Below are 14977 nucleotides of genomic sequence, written 5' to 3' on the forward strand. Positions count from 1 at the left end.
GTGAGTGCATACCATGATTCACCTTTTGAGTCTGGGTTACCTCACTTAGTATGATGTTCTCTAGCTCCATCCATTTGCCTAAGAATTTCATGAATTCGTTGTTTCTAATGGCTGAATAGTACTCCATTGTGTAGATATACCACATTTTTTGCATCCACTCTTCTGTTGAGGGACCACTAGAGAATTCTTAATTGGTATCGAAAACCTAGTCAAAAGCCCATGAATGTAGTGATCACAGGCCCCGGGGAGAAATTTACTTTTGTTATATTAGTCATACTGTCAAGCTGCCTGCACAATGTTTATTCCTATGGATTTGGGTTGCTCTTAACTTTGATCAGAGAAGCTTCTATTTGTGGTGGTTAACATAAAGACTCATAATTGGTCAAAATGCCAACTATAAATAATTGGATGCTCGGCTGTGGATAGACCATCTACATTAACCTCCCTTCATCCAAGGCTGGGGAAAAAGTATAAAATAATGGGAAGAATTTAAGAGTTAAAAGATGGTAAGAGTGAAATACAAACTTCTGGCTATTGTACACATTAACTCATAGAACTTGTGATTAGGTGCACAATATCTACACAAAAGCAAGCCATAAGAGCAGCAGCAGTAGCAGCAGCAGCAGCAACAACAACAACAACAACCAAAACAAAATCCCACAACTAGCATGAATGGGAAAAGGTTCCAAGCTTCATACTGGAGCTATGGGTAGATTATGGTTTTTGAAGCAAGGAGAGTCATTCTCGACACTGAAGACTGCCTGTGTCCCAGCGGATAGCCACATACCTATAAACAAATGGATTGCATTAACTATACTCAAGAGACTTAAAAAACAAACAAAAAAACCCTATTTTAAAAAAGTACATGGCCGGGTTGTAGTGGCGCACGCCTGTAATCCCAGCACTCTGGGAGGCAGAGGCAGGCGGATCTCTGAGTTTGAGGCCAGCCTGTTCTACAGAGTGAGTTCCAGAACAGCCAGGGCTATACAGAGAAACCCTGTCTCAAAAAAAAAAAAACAAAAAAACAAAAAAAAAAAAAACAAAAAAAACAAAAAACAAACAAACAAAAAAAACAACAAACCATGAAATTGGGATGGTGATGGGGTATCAGCACTAGGGGGAACTGAAGAGCAGTAATAGTGAATGGATATGATCAAGTTCATTGTATAATGTATAACGAAAATGTCATAGGATAAATAAAAATTAAAAGGAAACAAAACAAAAAGCCAGTTTATTGAATTAACAGTTATCAACATTAATATGAGCTTTATTTATTACTGAGTGTATCAGTCCAAACTGTCTATTACAAAGCTTGTCACTGAGAAAAATAACTTATCAGTTAACTATGTTTCATTTTACGTTTACTTCTTAAAGAATTTAAGTTTCTTTAGCAACTTATAACCTTATATTTTCACTAATGGAAATGATGAAAAATGGTGAGCATCTTTAAATAAATAAGGCAAATCACTAAAGAGATTAATTACTGAACACAGATTTAGTTTGGGATTCTTAAAGCAAAACTAAAAAAAAATCATATCTGTTATTAAATATATTCTGTTGCACACTGACAATTTATACTACTGATACATTGTTTCAATAAGAAAAATATATTTCTATAAATTATGAATGGGTATATTTATAGATTTGTCAATCTATAAAATATCAGTGAGAGGTAACTCATAACTATTTTAAAATTTTCACTAGAAAATAAAATTACTAAAATCTAACAACTTTAATCAAAAAATATAATTCAGACTATCTTAAAATACCAAGACAAACAACTGTAGGTAAAGTATGCCATCTTTTCCATAAATGAAACTTGGAGCCTTACTTAACAGGTGTTGCTTTGATTAACACCTAAGGGCTAAGTCAAATCTTTCACTGGAAATAAAGAGTGTAGGATAAAGTCTTGTTATATATAAGAACATTTGTGGAAAATTTTTCTGTTGGCTTAAATCTGAATTGACTTACATATAACAGTAATGCTGTATCATATCACCAAGGGTACAATGGTATAATATCTTGTTAGAAGACACTGGTTTCAAAAACTCAGGTGGCTCTTCGCCAAGATGGCATTGAAATCAAAGAAGGAAGCTCCTGCCCCTCCCAAAGAGGTAGTCAAAGTGAAGGCTTTAAAAGCAAAGAAAGTAGTGTTGAAAGGTGCCCACAGCCACAAAAAAGAAGATCCAAATGTCACCCACCTTCTAGCAGCCCAAGACCTTGCAGCCCTGGATGCAGCCAAAATATCCTCGAAAGAGTGCACCCCGGAGAAACAAGCCTGACCACTATGCCATCATCAAATTCCCACTGACCAGCGAGTCAGCCATGAAGAAGATAGAGGACAACAACACACTTGTATTCATTGTGGATGTCAAGGCCAACAAGCACCAGATCAAACAAGCTGTGAAGATAGTCTATGACACTGATGTCACCAAAGTCAATACCCTGATAAGGCCTGACGGAGCAAAGGCATATGTTCACTTGGCTTCTGACTATGATGCTCTAGATGTTGCCAACAAGATTGGGATCATCTAAACTGAGTCCAGACGGCTAATTCTAAATATACACTTTTTTTTCATCATAAAAATCACAGCAAAACAACAACAACAACAAAACCCTCAGGTGACAGCAGATGATGGTGAGGATGTGAAGTAAGAGGAAAACTCATCTATTGCTGATGGAATTACAAGCTGGTACAACCACTCTGGAAATCTGTCTGGCAGTTCCTTAGAAACTTGAACATAGTACCACCTGAGGCCCCAGCTATACCACTCCTGGGCATATACCCAGAAAATGCTCCAACATGTAATAAGGACACATGTTCCACTATGTTCACAGCAGCCATATTTATTATAGCCAGAAACTGAAAAGAACCCAGATGTCCCTCAACAGAGGAATGGATATAGAAAATGTGGGACATTTACACAATGGAATAACAATGACTCCATGAAATTCGCAATCAAATGGACTGAACTTGAAAATATCCTGAGTGAGGTAACTCAGTCATAAAAGAATAAATATGGTACGAATTCACTGATCAGTAGATGTTAGCCCAAAAGTTCAGAATATCCAAGATTCAATTCACAGACCATATGAAGCCTAAGAAGAAGGAAGACCAAAATGTGGATGTTTCAATGTTTCTTAGAAGGGTGAACAAAATACTCACAGGAGGAAATATGGAAACAAAGTGTGGAGCAGAGACTGAAGGAAAGGCCATCCAGAGACTGCCCCACCTGGGAATCCATCCCATATACAGCCACTAAACCCAGACACTATTGTGGATGTCGGTAAGTACTTGCTGATTGAAGCCTGATATGGCTGTCTCCTGAGAGGCTGTGCCAGAGCCTGACAAATACAGAGGTGGATGCTAGCAGCCAACCATTGAACTAAGCACAGGGTACTGGATGAAGGAGTTGGAGAAGGAACTAAAAGAGCTGAAGGGATTTGCAGCCCCATGGAGTATAAAGTACCTTGGTGTGACTCTGACCAAACAAGTGAAAGATCTGTATGACAAGTACTTCAAGACTCTGAAGAAGGAAATGGAAGAAGACCTCAAAAAAAGGAAAAATCTCCCATGCTCATGGATCAGCAGGAGTAATATAGTTAAAATGGCCATTTTACCAAAAGCAATATACAGATTCAATGCAATACCCATCAAAATCCCAACTCAGTTCTTCATAGAGTTAAAAAGAGCAATTATCAAATTCATCTGGAATAACAAAAAACCCAGGATAGCTAAAACTATTCTCAACAACAAAAGAAATTCTGGGGGAATCAGTACTCCTGACCTCAAGCAATACTACAGAGCAATAGTGTTAAAAACTGCATGGTATTGGTACAGTGACAGGCAGGCGGATCAATGGAACAGGATTGAAGATCCAGAAATGAACCCACACACCTATGGCCACTTGATCTTCGACAAAGGAGCTGAAAACATCCAATGGAAAAAAGATAGCCTTTTCAACAAATGGTGCTGGTTCAACTGGAGGTCAGCATGCAGAAGAATGCGAATTGATCCATCCTTGTCTCCATGTACTAAGCTCAACTCCAAATGGATCAAGGACCTCCACATAAAGCCAGACACTCTGAAGCTAATAGAAAAGAAACTGGGGAAGACCCTTGAGGACATCGGTACAGGGGGAAAGTTCCTGAACAGAACACCAATAGCTTTTGCTTTAAGATCAAGAATTGACAAATGGAACCTCATAAAATTACAAAGTTTCTGTAAGGCAAAGGACACCATCAAAAGGACAAATCGGCAACCAACAAATTGGGAAAAGATCTTCACCAACCCTACATCAGATAGATTCAACATATACAATATATCCAATGTATCCAATATATACAAAGAACTCAAGATGTTAGACCCCAGAAAACCAAATAACCCTATTAAAAATGGGGTACAGAGCTAAACAAAGAATTTTCACCTGAAGAACTTTGGATGGCTGAGAAGCACCTTAAGAAATGTTCAACTTCATTAGTCATTAGGGAAATGCAAATCAAAACAACCCTGAGATTTCACCTTACACCAGTCAGAATGGCTAAGATTAAAAATTCAGGAGACAGCAGGTGTTGGCGAGGATGTGGAGAAAGAGGAACACTCTTCCACTGCTGGTGGGGTTGCAGACTGGTACAACCACTCTGGAAATCAGTCTGGCGGTTCCTCAGAAAAGTGGGCACGTCACTTCCGGAGGATCCTGCTATACCACTCCTGGGCATATACCCAGAGGATTCTCCAGCATTTAATAAGGATATGTGCTCCACTATGTTCATAGCAGCCCTATTTATAATAGCCAGTAGCTGGAAAGAACCCAGGTATCCCTCGATGGAAGAATGCATGCAAAAAATGTGGTATATCTACACAATGGAGTACTATTCAGCCATTAGAAACAATGAATTCATGAAATTCTTAGACAAATGGATGGAGTTGGAAAACATCATACTAACTGAGGTAACCCAGCCTCAAAAGATCAATCATGGTATGCACTCACTAATAAGTGGATATTAGCCTAGAAAATTGGAATACCCAAAACATAATCCACACATCAAATGAGGTATAAGAAGAATGGAGGAGTGGCCCCTGGTTCTGGAAAGACTCAGTGTAGCAGTATAGGGAAAATCCAGAACAGGGAAGTAGGAAGGGGTGGATGGGAGAACAGGGGAAGGGAAGGGGCCTCATGTGACTTTCGGGGAGTGGGGGGCCTGAAAAGGGGAAATCATTTGAAATGTAAATAAAAAATATATCGAATAAAAAAAAAGAGCCTGTGTCAACAGGCCAGATGCCCTGGCGCTCCCAGGAACTGAACCAAAGAATACACATGGAGGGATCCATGGATCAGGTCACATATGTGACAGTGGACGACCTTGTTGGACATTAGTTGAAGGAGAGGTCCTTGAGGCTGAGGGTGTTTGATGCCCCAGTGTAGGGGAATACCAGGGCAGGAAGGCAAGGTGGGAATGAGTGGGTGGGGAGCACCCTCATAGAGGCAGGAGAGGGGGGTGGTATAAGGGGTAGACCTGGAAAGGGGAAAACATTTGAAAAATATCTAATAAAATAAAATATTCGTTTCTTTTGATAGAGATTATGAAGTTTTTCTTTATCCTTTAAGAATTCTGAACAGAAAACCAAGCTGAATTTTTATCAAGATGACTTCTTTTGCCTCATCCTGTGAATCTTTGCAATATTAAAAAGTTAATTTTTTTGTTTAATAACTATGTAGTATGACCTCAATTTTAATTTTACTTGAGTTTAACAGTCAACAACTTCATTCTATATTATGAAGTTTGTTACCAAGAAAAATAACCTGATGTCAGTTACCCTTTTCAGTCCAGATTATTACTTTGGTGAATATTATTTCATAGTGGCTTACATAATTTTAATCCTATATTTTAATTTTTTGTCATCTTTGATCATCTTCCCCAATGTAAATTCTGTATTAAATCTGTTGACCTTGCACTATCTTTGAGAATTTCAAAGAGTCTCTACGATATCTCAAAACAATGTTATTTTTTTTCCCTATAAAGAAAGATATTAAACCTGTTAGGCTTATTTGAGATGTGATGTTGTGTGAAAAGTATTAGCAAATAAAAATGATGCTTCATTATACTTGGACTGTGTTTGCATGAGTATGTTACACATCCTAGGAATTGCAAAGAATTTCTAGTATATTTTTACTATTACTTTGTCATATTAAAATGTGGAATGCCATGGAAATAGTAAAATCTTCTGGTCATTACTATGATGAGTCATCATCAAATCTTCATCAACAAAGCCGGGTTGAATCTCTTGTCATCTACAGATAGCTAATTATTTAACCCTGATGTATACTTTCTACAAAGCTTTAACCGGGAAGTATAATCTTAAAGTGTTCTACTTTCAAGATTCATGCAAATGTATCTAAAGGTACAGGTTTCTGGTAGCTTAAAAAAAAATCATACAATTGGAACGGGTAAAATCTAGAACACTAAAACTATTAAGGGGCTGGAGAGATGACCGGATGGTTAAGAGCTCATACTGTCCTTGCAGAGGACCCTAGTTCAGTTACCAGTACCCAAGTCAGATGACTCATAACAACTCCTAACTCCAGCTTCTGGGGAATTCAATACCTCTGTGGCCTCCTAGTGCACCTGTACTCAAATGCATGTAATGCCTTCCTATATACACACAGAACTAGAAAGAAATAAAGGAGTTGAGTATAAAAATTATAAATTCATGAAGGAAAATCATTCAGAGAAAGAATCAAGCATAGGACTGAATGACAAAGTTTCCTTATTAAATATTTTATTTTGTTTAGAATGATATTTTTTCATGATTTATTTTTCAGAACTGAATAAGCTATTTATATTGTATAGCAATTTGGTGAACTATATCTTTGTGAAATAAGGGGAAATTATTTTTACTTTCTATCTTATTTGTTTGGAATTTGGAATTGCCAAGCCTTTGGCTGGAATGTCATACTTGAGAATTCATACAATCAAATATGACTTTAAAGTATTAAGGTGGTTTCATGTGGCCAATAAAGCAACTTGAAATAAAACTGGCCCACCACCATGCACACAGTTTATACAACTCTCTTACATGGTTGTGTCATAGCTGAGTAAGGACCATGGATCACTTCTAGAACTCAAGATATTTGGAGATCTTGGGAAGAAAGGAACTGATGGCAAGCCCATGGATTGGTTTTTCAAAGACTATTACAAGATTCTTCATAACTGTCTAGCAAAGTTCTTTTTAAAACCCTATAAAATTACTATTCTTCTTGTACTTATATAAACATTCAAGCCAAGGTCAAAGAAACTAGACCTATTTGAAAGGGTCTAATTATTTTGGGGTCAATGATAAGCTGTAAATTTTGTAAGAAGAATAAGTTCTATAAAAACTCATGAATAATCAAAACATGAAAGCTTAGTGTAAATTGTAGAAAATAATCTGTGCAATGTTCTTCTCAAATGCTGATCATAATAAAATTAAGTCTTGTTGAAAATAAACCTCATGAATAAGATTAGTGAATTTCTTCATCAGTAAAGACATGTATGCTAATAAGTACAACCCAATTTTAGGGAGACACAAGCTCCTGTTCTCAGGGCTCTTAAGACCTCACCCTATATATCACTTCATCTGTGTTACTTTATTAAAACCTTTACAATAAAGTGTGAAACGTAATTAAAGTGTTTCATTGAGTTCTGCAAACCGTTTTGCAGATTAAACTAGCAGATTAGTCAAACTAAAAACAAACCAGGGCTGGGAAATCTCCTTTGGAGCCAGACCTATAATGGAAGTGAACAAGTGTGATTAGCATCTGAGGCAGAAGACAAGCTTGTGAACTGAGCTCTTGACTGGTGCCTTCCAAGTCTAACTGCAGGTAGAGAGTGTAATGAGTTGAACTGAATTACTAACATATTAATTTATCTTCAGAGTAAGTAGCTGTCTGGAATAAGGGAAAAAATAATCACACAATTGCCATAAAAAGTGTTATTGAAAAAGTATAGAAACAGAATGTATTTTCCCATTTAGGAAATTAATTTTGTTTCATTTGCTTAAATAATATTTAAGCACTTATTCTTTAAATCACCTCCTGGAGAATATGTTCATGACAAAGAAGGCATGTTGGGGAACAATTTTGTAATTAGTTTAATTAGCTTTATTTTCCCAAGTTGTAAATGCCAGTCATAGAAATCCTTTCTATAGAGAAAATATCTCATAAAACAGTGGTGATTTTCTTCTTTTTTTGTTTGTTTTTTTTCAAGACAGGGTTTCTCTGTATAGCCCTGGCTGTCCTGATTTTTTTCTTACCTAATATTTACAACGTAAGTCCACTAAGAGCCTCCAAAAACTGGTTGGTAATATCTTTATTTATATTTAATAGTTTGGGCCTAATAATATTCACTGCAAACATTCATTGTAGAATATTAAGTTGGCAGAATATATGCAATAGAGTTGATAGCAAGTCAATCCTTTCAATATTTCAGGAAAGTTAAAGAATCTTTTTTTTAAAAAAATTTTTAATTGTATATTTTCTTTACATTTCAAATGTTACCCCCTTTCCTTGATTTCCCTCCAAAAAACTCCCTATTCCACTCCCCCTCCCCCTTCTCATTATGCCACACAATCCTGCTTCCCTGTCCTGCCTTCACAGGACCAAGGGCCTCTCCTCTCATTGATGTCTGACAAGGCCATCCTCTGCTACATATGTGGCTGGAGCCATGGGTCCCTCCATGCGTACTGTTTGGTTGGTGGTTTAGTCCCTGGGAGCTCTGGGGGTACTGGTTGGTTTATATTGTTATTCTTCCTATGTGGCTGCAAACCCCTTCAGCTCCTTGAGTCCTTTCTCTAGGTTCTCCATTGGGGACCCTGTGCTCAGTCCAGTGATTGGCTGTGAGCATCCACTTCTGTATTTGTCAGGCACTGACAGAGCCTCTCAGGAGAGAGCTGTATCAAACTCTTGTCAGCAATCACTTGTTGGCAGTTTCTGGGTTTGGTAACTATATGGGATGAATTCCCAGGTGGGGTAGTCTTTGGATGGCCTTTCCTTCAGTCTATGCTCCACACTTTTTCTGTATCTCCTCCCATGGGTATTTTGATTCCCCTTTCTAAGAAGGACCGAAATATCCACACTTTGGTCTTCCTTCTTCTTGAGCCTCATGTGGTCTGTGAATTGTATCTTGGGTATTCCGAGCTTCTGGGCTAATATCCACTTATCAGTGAGTGCATACCATGTGTGTCTTTTGTGATTGAGTTATGTCACTCAGGATGTTATTTTCTAGTTGCATCCATTTGCCTAAGAATTTCATGAATTCATTGATTTTAATAGCTGAGAAGTATTCTATTGTGTAAATGGATACATTTTCTGTATCCATTCCTCAGTAGAAGGACAGGAGGTCAGCATGTAGAAGGCGACAAATTGACCTATTCTTATCTCCTTGTACAAAGCTCAATTTCAAGTGGATCAAGAACCTCCATATAAAACCAGATACACTAAAACTTACAGAGAAGAAAATGGTGAAGAGGCTCAAACACATGGCTACAGGGGAAAATGTCCTGAACATAACACCAATTGCTTATGCTTTAAGACCAAAAATCAACAATTGGACCTCATACAATTGCAAAGTTTCTGAAAGGCAAAGGATACTGTCAATAGGACGAAATGGCATCCAACAGATTGGGAAAAGATCTTTACCAATCCTATATCCAATAGGGGGCTAAGAACTTTACATACAAAGAAATCAAGAGGTTAGACTCCAGAGAATCAAACAACCGTATTAAAAATTGGGACTGAGGAATATCGAATGACTGAGAAGCACCTAAAGAAATGTTCAACATCCTTAATCATCAGGGAAATGCAAATCAAAACAATCCTGAGATTTTTACGTCACACTAGTCTGAATGGCTAAGATAAAAAGCTCAGGTGACAGCAGATGCTGGCAAGGATGTAGAGGTAGAAGAACACTCTTACATTGTTGATTGGCTTGCAAGTTGGTACAACCACTCTGGAAATCAGTCTGGTGGCTCCTCAGAAAATAGGACATAGTGCTCCCTGAGGACCCAGCTATATCACTCCTGGGCATATACCCAGAAGATGCTCCAACATGTAATAAGCACGCATGCTCCACTATGTTCATAGCAGCCATATTTATAATAGCCAGAAGCTGGACAGTTAAAAAATTAATAGAAAATAAGAACATTTTTAAGCAATGCCAAATATTTTGCGATTATTTACCAATATGATTATTTAAACCTTGTACATAAAATACTTTTTTTTTTTTTGAGAAAGGGCCTCATTTTGTAGCCATGGATGGTCTTAAACTCACTGAATGTGAACTTAATATCATTCTTCCTCACCCTCCCAAGCACTATGATCTCAGATGTGTGCTACCAACATGCTGTACTAAAATATATATAGACATCTTATTATACAGGCTTTGATGACTCTTTAGTTCTTTCTTCAAATTATTCTATGTGTGTGTCTATGTGTCAAATCCATGCTATATGTATTTGGGTATACATAGAGGCTGGAAAGGAATGTCAGGTCCTTTAAAATGGGAGTCACAGAAGGTTGTGAGCCCCTAAAACGGGTGCTGGAAACCAATCTTGACTAAACACGAACTAAACGTAGCAGGCATTCTTAACTACTTAGCCATTTCTCCAATCCCAGATTACCTCTAAAGCTGTATAAATTCAATATAAGGAATCCAACTGAATTATACCAATTTATATTTTTAGTATGAGAAGCCATTCTCTAAACATTTTTTGAACCGTTTTATTTGATATAAAGTATTCAGTTTAGATAACACATTTATACCATATTCCGTAATACAGCAGAAAAGAACATAGAACTTTGTTAATTTTATTTTACTGTACAATTGTCTTTGAGAAAAGCTGATGAAAATTTTATACATTATTAATTTGGAAAGACATGAATATCTCTCAATATACTCCATTAACTGTGAAGGGTATGACATACAAATCTTTTTAAAAACAGAATAATCATATAGTATGGGCATATTTCAAACACCAATTAATCAACACTTCCAATAAATTACTTTTTGCTAAATTTATGATTTCTAGGAAAAACAAATGAAAAAAAATTCCTACATAAAACTGTAAGAATTTAAGAATAATCCCTTTTATGACTTCTATTAATGTACCTGATGAAAGATAAGCTAACAAAATTAGTGTAACACAAACTTATCTATGAAAAGTAAGGTAAGATAAAGGCTATCCTTCAATTGAAACTAAAAGCTTCTTCCTCCCGTTCTGCCCTCTAGGCTCCTCTTCCTGAGCAAGTAAGGGCTTCTGTCCATCTGTTTGCCCCTCTCCAGCTTGATCCACTAGTTCCTGTCCCTCCCCTTGCTCTCCGCCTCCCACTTTGCTAGGGCTTAAAAAAAAAAAAAGAAAAGAAAAAGAAACTAAAAGCTTCTCATGAATTTGCTGTACAATTTATCAGAAAAAAAAAGTCAAAATGAGAGAATCATCATTCATTATTGTCAACTTACAGTAAGGAAGAGTTGGATGTGATGTCATTCTTCTAACATTATTAATGGCTTTCTTGAGCATCTGGTAAAAGAAGAAATATTTTACAGAAACAGTAAAATAAAGGACTAGAAATTTAAGTTGTATGGCTCAGTGGCAAAGTGCTTCCTATTTAGAAATTATACACAGAAACAGGACACACAGACACAAGATACACACAGTTTCCACCTACTTGTTAATCAATACCTTTAATACCCAACCCACCCCTCTTTTTGGCTAAAACAAACTATCAGAGAAAAAAACTTCAAGAATTTAGTCTTCTCTCCTTTCTTGCCAACTGATTCATTTTACGTATTTTTTTTTGAATTATGTAACTAGCCTGTCAGTAAAGAGTACAATAACTATGTAAAATTAAACAGAGCATGTTAGTTTACATTTGCATATTAGTTTACATTCATACATCAATCTTGAGGTAAACTTTTTGATCATTTTTTTTTTTTTTAGATTTTAAATTGTTTAGCCCAAAGTTGTGGAGTAGGTTGGGTAGCAAGAAAGGAGGCCATCAGAACTGGTAAGTGACAGGCAATGGGATGATTCACATAAATAAGTTTCTGCTTTTAAAAAGTACTAGTACTTATCATTCTGTAACAAGATAGGATTAAGAAAATGTTATTAATTTTTCAGAAAACAAAAAATTGATGAATACATAACTATTTCTTTAAACTTCACATCAAAGTCCCTTTACTTTGTTTGTTGGTGGGGACTGAGACTGAATTTTATTGTGTTGCCAAGGCTCACCTGTAACCTACAACCCTCCTGCCTCAGCCTCCTGAGTACTGGGGTAATTATAGGTATGTTTGCCATGTCTACCAAAATGCTATGTTCTTAGTCAATGATTTGTCTAAATGTTCTTATTTTTTTCTTTTATCTTTTTTTTGTGTGACCAAATTATCACAGGAAAGTAACAAAACACAGATTAAAAGCTTTTCCGAAAGCATGTAATAGAAAATAAAGAAACCATTAGTTACATTCAAAGATTCATAGAAAAGAACCACCTTATTCTATTGGTATCTTTTTGAGAGAGCAATGGGGCTAATCTTAAATCAGAATGGCTTCCAACTAAAAAGCTATCAAGATGGTAATGCCCTACTGCTGAAGGCAACAGCTACACAACTCACTGAACAGAAGTCTAGAGCAAGGGCCTACATAGAGCTTATATCCCTACTGACTAGTGTTCACCATACCTGAAGGTACTTAGTATGCTACCAGAGGAAAAAGGTAAACACTAACCCTTCTACAAACCTTGCTATTACAATAGTGACCTGCTTACCTGATGTTGGTAGAAGAGTGGCACAAAAGTTTCGGTAGTAACCAACTACTATGTGATTGGAATTAAGGCCCACTCCATGAGTCAGAACCCATGCCTAACATTGCCTGAGACTAGATAGACCTACGGGAAAAAAATCCTGATAAAGGAACATAGCAAGAAAATGACTCCTAATGGTATCTTTGGGTTTCTATTGCTGTGAAGATATACCATTACCAAGTCTAAAACTTGGTTCAGTTCATTATCATGGCAGGAAGCATGAAGATACCCAAGCAGATATGGTACTGGAAGAGCTTAGAGTTCTACATCGAGATTCAAAGGCAACCAGGAGGGGCCTGACTCTTCCACACTAGGTGGAGCTTGAACATTAGGAACCCTCAAAGCCTGCCTACACGGTGACACACTTCCCTTCAACAAAACCACACCTATTCCAACAAGGCCAGACTTCGTAATAGTGCCACTTCACATGGGCCAAGCATATTCATTCAATCCTTCACTAATGACCTTCTGCTATACTCAGATTAGTGCCTTGGTCCGCCATCAGAGAAGCTCACTCCTGAAGTAGATGGGGAAAAAATAGAGACCCACAACTAAACAATGTGCAGAGAGTAAGAGATCTTGGAATACTCAGTCCTCATTGGGGAATCTCCATCAAATATCTCCCTTCATAGCTTAGAGAACTCTGGAATAGGAGGCAGAAAGGTTGTTAAGAGCCCAAAAGGATGTAAGACAGAAAGGAAAGAACACTTTCTAGACACAACAGGACTGACATACATACGAAATCACAGCAACTGTGGCAGCATGTGTAAGGCCTGCACAGGTCTAAGCCAGATAAGTAAGACAGTGCTGAGAGAGGAAATAGACAGTAGCCTCCATTCCCAACCCCAAAGCTCTCTCCAGTTGATAACCACTTGCAAAGGAAAACTCAGTTTTCCTGAGTCTCACTGGGTATACAAACTACACTTAAGCGCATGCCGCCCCATGCCCAGCAGAAGATAGTTAGTATAAAACAATCTCAATGGTATTTTTGGAGTATTTTTTTCTTTCTTCCTTTTTTTTTGATTTTATAATGTTTTATCAATTTTTTAACCTTACAGATTTTATTCTTATATATTATGGTTTCTAAATTTGTTTTTTAAGGGTTTTATGTGTGCAGCTGTATCTCTTAAGGTCTGTATAAATTTTTAAAACTTTTTTCTTTTGGCTCTTTTTCCCCCTATTCATTTTATATTCTAGTTTGTTCGCTTTTATTTCAATATCATCATTCTTAATTTTCATATGCTGGTTTGTTTTCTATAGAGAGGAAAAGAAAGGGTGTGGACTTGGATGAGCGGAGAGGATGTGAGAGGAGCTGGGGAAGAGAAATATAATTAGAATATGCTGTATGAAAGAAAACCAGTTTTTTATTAAAAAGTGAAAAACCCCCAAGGAAATGAGACTATTTTAAAATGGGGTATAGAACTAAACAAAGAATTCTCAAAAGATCAAACACAAATGGCTGAGAAACATTTTTTAAAAATGTTCAACATCCTTAGTAATCAAGGAAATGCAAATTAGAACTACTTAAGATTTCATCTTGCCCCATGACTGAGATTTAAAAACAGATGACAGCACATTTTGGAAGGATCTAAGACTTAAAGAAAACCTTTAAAATCATCCTTTATGCACTAACCTAAAGGGGAAAGGATAAACATAAACCTAAGTATCTTGAAGCTTACATACCACTGATGCTCCTCTGCCTGTCTGTGTACTTCCAAGCCATGGCATGTTGATTGGAGTGCCAGGGTTGCTGTGTGTATATGGAGTTGAACCCTGAACAGCTGATAAATCATCACGAGCATGTATAACCAAGAAGTCTTCTGATCTACAAAAGAATATCAACTAGAATGAAAAAAAATCAGTTCTTTTTTTAAATATATGAAAATTTAAACACTTTGTATTTCCTTTAAAAGTTAGTTTTCTTTGGCTTCAACTAACAACTTTCATATCTGCAAATTTTCCATCTTCTTTTTAAACTTTAATTTTCCCTTTAAGAACCTATTGTCACTCCTTACCCACTCTTTAGCAAACCAGCGCCTACTCAGCCTACAATTAAGAGTGGTACTTTTGAGACCTATGTGCTACATCAAGAGGGCACTTATTCCTGTCTCTTAAGGAATCTTTTCAAAGTTACAGTTCAA

At 36.8% G+C, this 14977-nt stretch overlaps 1 protein-coding gene and 1 pseudogene across 6 annotated transcripts in view; one reads left to right on the forward strand and one right to left on the reverse strand.

Moving 5' to 3' along the window:
• Dmxl1 (Dmx like 1) overlaps positions 1–14977 on the reverse strand; it is a 158013-nt gene that overhangs the window by 23584 nt on the left and 119452 nt on the right. For all 6 annotated transcript variants that reach the window (XM_052155925.1, XM_052155921.1, XM_052155924.1 and 3 more), the window contains 2 exons: positions 14520–14661; positions 11494–11554 (listed from right to left, as the gene is read on the reverse strand). In XM_052155925.1, the coding sequence (XP_052011885.1) occupies positions 11494–11554; positions 14520–14661 (203 nt within the window). The remainder of the gene's footprint in view (positions 1–11493; positions 11555–14519; positions 14662–14977) is intronic.
• Positions 1808–2658, forward strand: LOC127664037 (60S ribosomal protein L23a-like; annotated as a pseudogene).

The sequence above is a fragment of the Apodemus sylvaticus genome, chromosome 13 (genome assembly GCF_947179515.1).
Source record: "Apodemus sylvaticus chromosome 13, mApoSyl1.1, whole genome shotgun sequence".
Taxonomy (NCBI): domain Eukaryota; kingdom Metazoa; phylum Chordata; class Mammalia; order Rodentia; family Muridae; genus Apodemus; species Apodemus sylvaticus.